The sequence below is a fragment of the Siphateles boraxobius genome, unplaced genomic scaffold (genome assembly GCF_051911475.1).
Source record: "Siphateles boraxobius isolate OS27281-9 unplaced genomic scaffold, OSU_SipBor_1 46, whole genome shotgun sequence".
Lineage (NCBI taxonomy): Eukaryota > Metazoa > Chordata > Actinopteri > Cypriniformes > Leuciscidae > Siphateles > Siphateles boraxobius.
The window spans coordinates 8,678,043-8,689,180 of NW_027509097.1; the positions used below are offsets into that span (position 1 = coordinate 8,678,043).

Consider the following 11,138-nt stretch of genomic DNA (forward strand, 5'->3'; position numbering starts at 1 on the left):
ACTAGGGCTGGGCGATATGGAGCAAAAAATATATCTCGATATATTTTGCTATATCTCGATATACGATATATATCTCGATATCTTTACAGGAAAAATAACCCAACAAAAACTAATGCAAAAACAAATATGCCAAATACCACAGTCTTTTTTTTTATTGGAGTGCAAAGAGGTAGGCAGTTCATGTAGTCCAAAGTGCTTCTGCGACATTTAAAAAAAAAAATCCCTGTATACAAAAATAATAATTGTATACAAATTAATTGCTGTATACAAAAATAATTGCTACCTGTCCCGTTTTACCGGGATTGTCATCCTTTTTAATAACATGTGCCGGGAAATGTATCGTTTTCGAAAGGCTGTGTGAATGTTCAAACCATGGTTCAAACCGTGTAGCGTGCGCACGGCAGATAGGGAGAGAGCACCGTGTAGCGCGCGCACGCCAGAGAGGGACAGAGAGCGAGAGACCTTGCGTGTGTTTGCTAGTGTGCGTGTGTGCCTCAAGAAGTGCATGTAAGACAGCATTTAAGACGATCTTTTTAGACGAGTTCTGTAGTCTCCGGGCTAGTTGCGGGCGCCGCCATGTTGAATGAGACAACACGCGAGGGGAGGGGGAACAAAAGCAAGGAGGCGGGGGCGAGCACAGCGCAGAGAAGACAAAGCGGCGAAATCAGAATTAAATATAAACAATATATCGATATATACGATGTCAAAATCCATATCGTGTTTAAAAAATATCTCGATATATTTTAAATATCGAGATATCGCCCACCCCTACCACCTACCACAAAACACAATATCTGCCCAACCACCCGTCATTCACGTAATATACACAGGAACGTAATGACTGTAAATACTATACAACCTATACAAATAAACCAACAGTTGCTGCTGAGACCTAACCACAATCTCACAATCTCTCCGCAACCCAACCATACGCGCCAACCCGTTTCACTAAGGCTGTCGAGCCCCACTGGTGCGTTAATATGCAGTTTCAGTGGCAACGGTTCCGTATGGCATACCACCTACCGCAAAACACAATATCTGCCCAACCACCCATCATTCACGCAATATACACAGGAACGTAATGACTGTAAATACTATACAACCTATACAAATAAACCAACAGACTCTTCAAGTTTTCAAGAAATCTACGAAACCGTAGCATGGAGGCCTGTACACAGCCAGCTAGAATCTTTCCGTCTCAACCACAGCCAGTTGCTGCTCCTTTCTGCTGCTTCAGATAAGTTCTTTACTGTGCGACGCAGCTCTTGGCCACTGAATCTCTGAGGTCTCTGAGGAACCGGGTTGTAGAGTGTGCCACAAAACCTCGACAACCCACTTCCACTGGATAAACCTGGACTCTCCATCCTTGCTGTTCTGCTTCGAGTGCCAGATGAGCATACCGCAGTTTCTTCCTCTCATATGCCTCATCTACCGCATCCTCTCATGGAACTGTTAACTTTATCAGTTGAACAATGTGTGCTGATCCAGACCACAAAACAATATCTGGTCGTAGGTTAGTGGTGGCAATCTCAGGTGGAAAAATAAACCGTTGATCAAGATCAGCTAGCATCTTCCAGTCCCTAGCAGCTTCCAGTTGTCCTGGGCGAGAATTGGTGTTAGCACCTTTTCTTGGTGGTTGCTCGCCTGGGCGGAGGAATATTGTCTTCTGCGTGTAATATTTTGCTAGAACAGGCGGCAACTTATTGGTCATACTACGCTTGCCTTCCAATGCTGAAGCCAAACATCGTAATACTTGGTCATGGCGCCAAGTAAACCGACCCTGGCTAAGAGCCACCTTACATCCTGTCAAAATGTGCCTTAATGTGGCAGGTGATGAACACAAAGGACAAGAGTGATCCTCTCCTACCCAGAGGTTTAGGTTCTGCGGTGATGGGAGAACATCATATGTTGACCTAATAAGGAAACTGATCCTACTCTCTTCCATTGACCAAAGGTCTTGCCAGCCCATTTTGCGTTGTTCCACACTCTCCCATCTCATCCACTCTCCCTGCTTGGCCTGGGAAATGGCCTTTATACATCTCATCCTATCCTCCTGCTTTCGCACCTCGTTGACTACCAGCTTCCTCCTTCGAGCTGGGCCTGCCTTGTGCCATTTAGGAGGAGCTAAACTCAGCCCAAAACCCCCTCTTCCATGCTGTACCTGTCCCACAATATCCCCAATTTGAAGGTCAGCCTTTGCCTCTACTACAGATTTCTTTGCTGACCACTTTCTACCAGTTTTTACCACAGGGGCTGCCTCCCTTACACATTTGTCGCGTGACTCTGCTAAAGTCATTTCCAGTCTGACCTTGGCACACTTAAACTCCTCGGTTAAAGCAGAGACTGGCAGCTGCAATACTCCTTTACTATAACGACCCACTCTGCTGAGGCAGCGTGGAACTCCCAACCATTTCCTGATGTATGAACTTATTAACGCTTCCAGCTTATCCACTGTTGTCAAAGAAACCTCGTACACAGTCAGTGGCCACAGCAACCTTGGCAGTAGACCAAACTGAAATCACCAGAGTTTCAGTTTGCCTGGTAGAGCACAGCTGTTTATGCTCTTCAACCCTTCCACTGCTTGTCGTCTAACTTCTCCCACTCGAACTGTGTCCTTTAGATCCCCATTGTACCATCTCCCTAGACTCTTCACTGGCTTCTGAGAAACTGTTGGTATTGCCTCACTATTAATGAAGAATGTTTTATCTACTACCTTGCCTTTAATTATTGAGATGCTCCTTGATTTAGAGGGCTTAAATTGCATTCGTGCCCATTCAATATCATCTGTTAACTTCCCCAATAACCGATTAGTGCAGGCTACCGTTGTAGTCATGGTTGTCATGTCATCCATGTATGCTCTGACTGGTGGTAGTCGCATCCCAGAAGCCAAGCGCTCTCCTCCTACTACCCATCTTGATGCCCTAATGATTACTTCCATTGCCATGGTAAAAGCCAGCTGAGAAATGGTGCATCCTGCCATTATTCCAACCTCTAAGCATTGCCATGTAGTGCTGAATTCTGGAGTTGAGAAACTAAATTGCAAATCTCCAAAATAGGCTTTCACTAAATTGGTTATCGACATCGGTACCCTGAAAAAATCAAATGATGCCCAAAGAAGCTCATGTGGCACTGAACCATATGCATTAGCCAAATCCAGAGATGTCACATGGAGCTCCTTCCTCTCCTTTTTAGCTGATTGAATTCGTTTCCAGATAACACTGATGTGTTCTAAGCATCCTGAGAATCCTGGAATGCCCGCTTTTTGAACTGAAGTGTCAATGAAGCTATTCTTTGATAGGTAGGTTGACAATCTCTGAGCAGTAATGCTGAAGAAAATCTTGCCTTCGACGTTTAATAGTGAAATAGGGCGAAACTGACTGATGCTTGTAGCATCTTTTTCTTTAGGTATAAAGACTCCACCTGCTCGGCGCCATGCTCTAGGTACAACCTGCTTTTCCCAAGCCACTTTTATCAATTTCCACAGAATTCGTAGAACTCCTGAAGCACTCTTGTACACTCTGTACGGAACTCCATTAGGCCCTGGAGATGATGAAGCCCTTGCCTTTCTCACAACCTGCTCTATCTCTTTCCACTTAGGTGCACAGACCTCCACCTAAGTGGAAAGTGGATTTAAACTATGGATTTAAATATTTGAGCTCGGAGAGCCATGGGATAATCAAAGGATTTTATTGTGCATTGCAAAGTAAAATAAAGATTGTTGTAAGATATATTGTATTTAGCCTTTTGATAATAAAGGTTTATTATGTTAAAATCTTAGCTTACTGTAAATGTTCCAATTTGTCCTCAAAATCAATGTATCTGTATCTGTGCATTCAAATGCAAGAGGGGATAAATCAGTGCCAGGTCAGAGGTTTGCATGTATTTTTATGCCAGGAATAAGCAAAGTGCAACAAGGAAAAACACTCTCACGTGCACACCCCTTCCCTTACATACAGTATGCACACTAATTAATGACACAATTTAGTTCAATCTTTGTTTAATCTTTACCCAGACTCCTATTATTAAAAAAAATCTAGATCATCAAGTTCTTCAGTAGTTGTGGAACTCCAGGAAGTTGTCTGTCAAGGCTATCTTATTCACTTTAATCATCGGATGAATTTTTTATTTTCTCTTTAACACAGATGATGCTGTCATTAATAAATTAGTCATAACAAAACAAAAGAAAGATGATATCCGATCTATTTTTCCATGCGTCTGCTATGAAAGCAATTATAAAGTTACCTAGCTTGTTTGGTGGCTTGTTTAATACAGTAGCTTGATGGATAGTAAGTCACCCACTACAACTAACAGAGCGATAAGCCTAAGTCTGAACTGATATTAGGCTAATATTGTAGATCCACAGGTGTGTTTGGATTTGCTCAATATGATGTTAAGTGGCAGATCAGTGGGCTTGTCTGTCCCAGACGATACCTAATATAGAGGACACAAGATAATTTAATAATTATAATATGACTGCGTAGTGAACCTAACAACTATCCCTTTGTGTAAGCTACAAGTACAATTTTGGCTGTATTATTAGTGTCCCCATCAAGAATTGCTCTTGAAATTTTTTTTTTGTTTATGGTCCCTCACTACTGTTAGATGAAATTTACTCCAATTTAACCCCAAAATGGCGTGAAATCCTTTACTCAGATACTCGCCCTCAAGTTGATTACAAACCTGTATGAATTTCTTTCTTCTGCTGAACACAAAATAACATATTTTGAAGAATCTCGGTAACCAAAAAGTTGATGGGTCGCTTTGACTTCTATTGTATGTTTTATCTATTGCATTTCTAGGGGAAACCAGGAGCTTCTTACCACAAAAATCACTATATTCTGAGAATTGGAAAAGTGTCAGGTTTCAGTGTATATTTGTACATATTTCCAGTTACAGTTCATGCTCAGAAGCTAATTTCTTTTTGTAGTATAAAGTTTTCCACAATACCACAAAGCCATTATGATCGTCTTGTTTGTCTAGTAATTTCCACAAACTAATAAATCACATAATCAAAAGGGAGGGACCTTTAAACCTGAGCTTACATATAACCAGAAACTCCTCCTGTTATCATCATGACTGGAACTGGAACATAAAGGAACAAAAGGCCTCGAGCGTCCTCCTACTCTGCAATCATAACACGCACGTTGAGAGAGCTTAATAACTTTTCAGAGGACACTATTTTTACAGAGACACAAGGTAAGACAATAATATTATAGAATATATGGCTACTGATATGATGATTCTGCTTTGTGTTGCTTGTAAAGAAATAATGCTGATACCATTCATAAAATATTATGAATGAAACATTGAGGGTTCATTTCCATTGCATTTTAATTAGTTTTGTGGTGACATTTCACTGAACATATATATATATATATATATATATATATATATTACAAAATCATAAATGTTTTTTTAAAATACGAATGTATCTGATGTCAGTGCTTACAGTAAAACAACTTAAACATTTCACATCTATTTTAGCACAAAAGCTACGACATGAACATGTTCAAAAATAAAAGTAAGTCTAAAACCTCTTGATACATGTTATAATCAAGAAAGCCTACCACTCAATTTAATTTGTCATCATCTATGTGTTTAATGTTAATCGGTTTTATTCACGTTTCTGCAGCAGCAACTGCAAAGTTTTACAAAGAGCTAGCAATGGTGGAGGAAGTGTACACTGGATACCTGCACAAGTCTCCTGCTCAACTGGCTTTATTAAAAACCTTTGTACGTCTCATATTGCATTTCAACTTTTAATTTAAATATCTGCAGTCTGTCAAAGACAGTTTCTCTGTTCATGAAACTTAACAGTTTTACCTGGTATCTGCCACAGAAATCATGGAAGCATCGTTTCTTTGTGCTCTCCAAGACGAGCGAAGATGTCTACCATCTGACATATTATACAAACAACGAAAAGAGAGACAAACCTCTGGGAATGATAGACCTGTCTAAGTAAGAAAAATACTATCACACTCAAAAATAAACATATTTTCACACTGTAATGAGAAATTCTTACTGTTTTAAAGGATCATCTTGATGTTTACTGGCCTAGAGACACATCCGATGCGGGACTGGATTCAGAAACACTTCAAGTGTCCTCCGTCCTCTGTGTTGTTCTTGAGGGTGGAAGACAACACACACGAAAACAGCAGAGACTATTTTCTTATTGGTGAAAACAGGTTTGCAACCATTTTGACCATATCTCACATTGCTGTCAGACCATAGTTCCATGAAAGCCAGCATGATACAGACAAAAAAAAAAGTCTCTATGAAGTGTGGCATTTAGCCCATCTTTTTTGTTTTGAAGATATGCACATTTAAAATTGAGTCTTACAACAAAAAAATAATAATAAACAGAGACATGAAATAAAAAAAAAGAAACAGTAAGAATAAGAGTCTTTAAGCAGTAGCTTAATCATTAAACTTCTAAAATAAGTTATATACTGTAAATATAATTCTAGAAATTTTAAAACTTTTAATTTTAAATTTAAAACAACTGATGACCTTTTTCTTCCAAAACAGTAGTGGTAAATGTTTTCTGGTGTTTTCAGTGATGATGTGGATGGTTGGTACAAAGCCCTGAACAGCCAGAAATCAAATCAACGGAGACATACATTTGACACCCTTGAGGTAAAGATTAAAATATGTCTCTCTAATCTCTCTCTCTCTCTCTCTCTCTCTCTCTCTCTCTCTCTCTCTCTCTCTCTCTCTCTCTCTCTCTCTCTATATATATATATATATATATATATATATATATATATATATATATATATATATATATATATCTTTCACACTTCACATAGTTTTTTTTCTTCCTCAGGACAACAGAAATAGATCAACATCTGCACCTCTGAACGGTTCAGAACAAAAGGCTGAAGATCAGTCTGATGAAAGATGGTCAGCACCTGAATTCATGTTATCTCCTCCCTCAACCCATTATGACTATCCTCGCAAGTTCAGCGAACCTCCAGTACCAGCAGAGTGCAAGGTTTTACACATTGACATATGCTTCTTTAACACAAATGTTTTTAAACTTCCATATGACAAAAACTCACTTCAATTTCACAGATTTCAGTCAACAAGGATAACGATGAAAAGGATGGGAAACATAGAGATTTTTACCATTTCCTACATTTGATTTGTAATTTGAAATACTATTATAACTTCATACAATTACCCTTTATTTTGTTTTTTGTTTTTGTTTTGAAACTCACACATTGACATCATGTATTAAGTACTTTGATGAGTGTTTTAACATCCTAAGAAACAAAAAATCTAAGTGTGTGAAAACTTTTAAAAGGTTGTGCATGCTCACATAGTTTTTTTTCTTCCTCAGGACAGCAGAAATAGATCAACATCTGCACCTCTGAACGGTTCAGAACAAAAGGCTGAAGATCAGTCTGATGAAAGATGGTCAGCACCTGAATTCATGTTATCTCCTCCCTCAACCCATTATGACTATCCTCGCAAGTTCAGAGAACCTCCAGTACCAGCAGAGCGCAAGGTTTTACACATTTACATATGCTTCTTTAACACAAATATTTTTAAACTTCCATATGACAAAAACTCACAATTTGACAGATTTCAGTTAACGAGGATAAAGATGAGAAGAGTGGGAAACAGGATGAATTTCCAGAGGACAGCAATGCATACATGATCATGGCATCAGTGTAGGTGTTTTCCCCTTAACTGGCATAGTGAAAAGTGAAATGTACTCCGTTGATAAAATGCAATTTTCTGAGAGACATTTAATTAAATTCTGTGGTCTTTCCTGATTAGGCAAAAGGTGTTGGAAGATGTCCAACAGGAGGCGGACAATGCATTCATACAGACAAAGTAATTTTAAAGTCTTCGATTCACCTCATGACATTGCACTATTGTGTTAGCTGTGCAAGATACAGTAAACTGTGTGACACATAGTAATGTGCTCAGGAATTTCATTCCCCTGAGCCTCAGATGCTACACATAGATGTAATTCTTAGTTTATTTAAAGACTACAAAACAACTCTTATCTTAGTGTTGCTGAACATTCTGTTTTGTTGTTTGGAAATGTCCAGTCTTGCTGAACAGGTCTGATAGTGGATGAATGCTAAGTTTTATCATTGTTTTAGCATCTTGTTACTTGAGAGAAACAATCATCTCTGACTAGAACGATTAAGCAACCATCAGTCTAATCTTGAGCCTTGTTCAAAATCAACACTAACATTATATTGATTCTTGATGGACTTTTGTTTAAAATATATAAAATTAAATTAATTTCTATTATTATTTTGTCTTTTTCAGCACTTCCATTAATGGCCACGAGTCCTCTGTGTGCAATGGTGCAGTCAAACAGGATACGGACGATGAAAATAAACGGTACATTTTGACTTTAGTGCAGTTTTACTGACATCATGGCAGCTTTGAACAGTTTTTCTGCTGAATACGTCTGAATGATGTCATCGTTGTTTCACTTTCTTACCTTTTTCCTTAGAATGAGTACAGGTGAGAGACATTCTCTGCCTTGTCTCCTCAACTTCAATAGGAACTGTGCCTCTACGGAGAAGGTCGAGGCGCCTTTAAATAAGAGGTGATTTTTATCATTTCAGTTCATCCTTCTCCCCCATTAGTCCATTAGTTCAACACTAGAAATACAATTAGAGTATAATGCATAAAAAGAAACCCACTTTATATTAGGTGTAAATGAAAGAATGTACATCAAAAAATATTAATTGTTACGTACAGTGTACTTATTATGTTCATGTTGTATTGCAAAACACTTTTGCTGCTAAGGTGGGATAAGGGTAAGGTTAGGGACAGGTTTGGTGATATGGATAGACTTAAGGGTGGTTTAAGGTGTAAGAGAAGGGTCAACAGTATAATTATGAGGTAATTACATAAATTAATTAAAGTTGTAATTACATGCAGGTATTTTTTACAATGTAAAAACATGCACTTACACATGAGTACATTGTATCAAATGATTTGTTTAAATGTAAGTAAACCATAGTTAAAGACACTTAATATAAAGTGGGACCAAGGAAACAATTTAATTTCCTTTGCCATTTGATTCTCAGCTATATACCAAGGTTATGAAAAATGTGGCATCTGTTTGAATATCATCAATGCACATTTCTATTCTGTAGTGAAACGCGAACACACATGGCGGGAAGAAGATCTGCGTTAGTCAAAACAGTCTGAAAAACAGTCTGATCTTGACATGGGAAGAAGGCAAACCATGGTACCACTCTCATTGATACAGAATTAGTTATTACAGTTGTATCCTAAAAGAGAAAACATGAACATGAGTACAAAAGAACAACTTACATTCTATTATGTTTCTCATTGTTCTTTGTCTCTCATCCTTTTCCTCTCCAGTGTGTCTGAGTGCATACCTAAGAAGACTAAGCAAGTCACTAAATTCAGTGATCTATAAATAATGTAACGTAAATTATCTGCAGGTAAAACTCACTATTTAGGTTTTCCAGGATCTCAGCCTCTGCACTCTGAAGTCTGACCCCTGCACATCCCACTGAGGACATGAAACTAAATCTCATGCGAATTATCTTTCACCACTGAGTTATCAGAAATGTTGTACACGTCTAGTTTAAGGACCGTTGAACATTAAAGCTCATTAATTTGAGTCTAATTATATTGGAAACCAATGAGTTAATAAGAAAAAGACAAAGTACCCTATCTACTTTTGCTTGTACATAAACCATTTTAAAAAATGCGAATGAATTTTGTTAGTGACATCAAAATGCAATTGAGTGAAAGAAATGAGTAACATGTAGACTGTATGTACATAAAATTGTATAAGTGGTAGTGGGTACATATATTAGTCCATGTTTGTTTATGTGAAGAACAAAAGTCAAGTATTACTTTATAACAAGTATGAACTGAAGGTTAATTTGTGGTTAAAAAAAACTGTTCATGTATTTCAACATCTTTAAAGCTGCACTTTTTACCCCTTAATGGGACATGGGGGTGGAAAAAATATGAGATTGGAGGAAAAGTAAGTCAATGCTTTTCCATTCCCTCACAAAAACGTTTGGTTCCCCCAAAAAACTTTGCGTTCCTTCACAAAAACATTTGCCCTTCCTCCTCAAACACTTTAGTTTTCCCTGGAGAAACTTTTCATTTGCTCAAAAATCTTTTGTGTTCTTTGTGAGCAAACGCAAAGTTTCTCGGGGGAACGCAAAACATTTGCCAGCAAACGCAAAGCATTGACAAATATATTTCCTCCCATCTAATTTTTTGTTCAACATGTTTAGGGGCTCCGTAATTTTTAATAATTCTAACAGTATGAGATACTTTATATACTGTGTATATAATACAAGTTTACCGTCATTGTGTATTTCACTTTGAAAAGCATGTAATCAATGATGTATTTCTCCAAATCATTATAAATTTATTTAAATGTTTCCGTCACAATTTAGATGGATTACTGAAAATGTAGCCTACTTGAATATAGCTGTACAAAAGCATGCATTTGCACATTGTTTCACTGTGAAATGTTATTAAACTTTCAAAATTCTTTACACATAACTCTTAACATTGTGTGTTTCACTAAAAACTATCGATTTAATGAATAGGGCTCAGGGGGTTACAGTTGGTATACTCAATAGATTGTAATGATAAGTTGGATATTATACAAGAGAATTTATTGTGCATTTAAAAGTAAAAATAATATAGATTGTTATATTTTTTTAAGAAATTAACAACTGAATTCATTTTTATGCCTGAATGCACACAGCAACTCGAATCTGAAGCGTTCATATATGGAAAGCGCTCTTCACAAGAATCTATTTACATTAATGCTACATGATATAAAATTAAAAGGCAGAAATAATTAGGGCCCTATCATAAACCCGGAGCAATGCAGCGCCAAGCGTGACGCAAGTGTTTTTTGCTGTGTTACACAGTTATCATTTTCACGTCCTGCGCCAAGTTCGCAAATGCATTTGCGCCTATGTGCGCTCATGGCCTGCTGGTCTGAAAACAAGGTGTGTTCAGGCGCATTGTTGGCCTGTTGCTATGTTGAGGCAACTGAAATAGACGGATAGTGAGGAGATGTTTGTTGTATGTGACAAAAAATGTTTTGGCCTAAAAAATGCATGACATCGCTTAGAGCACCTTTAAAGAGCACGTTA

The 11,138-nt window shown here is 37.8% G+C and overlaps 1 protein-coding gene across 1 annotated transcript; it reads left to right on the forward strand.

The window, feature by feature from the left end:
- The first annotated feature begins 4,923 nt into the window (after positions 1-4,923).
- LOC143709874 (uncharacterized) lies at positions 4,924-10,533 on the forward strand. The gene is made up of 14 exons (XM_077200637.1): positions 4,924-5,196; positions 5,485-5,521; positions 5,633-5,733; positions 5,840-5,958; positions 6,033-6,185; positions 6,558-6,636; positions 6,827-6,994; positions 7,343-7,510; positions 7,588-7,676; positions 7,786-7,842; positions 8,290-8,364; positions 8,480-8,575; positions 9,132-9,226; positions 9,364-10,533. Exons 2-13 carry the CDS (start codon positions 5,500-5,502, stop codon positions 9,184-9,186), a joined length of 1,182 nt encoding a protein of 393 aa, XP_077056752.1. The 5' UTR covers positions 4,924-5,196; positions 5,485-5,499; the 3' UTR covers positions 9,187-9,226; positions 9,364-10,533.
- Positions 10,534-11,138: the final 605 nt, after the last annotated feature.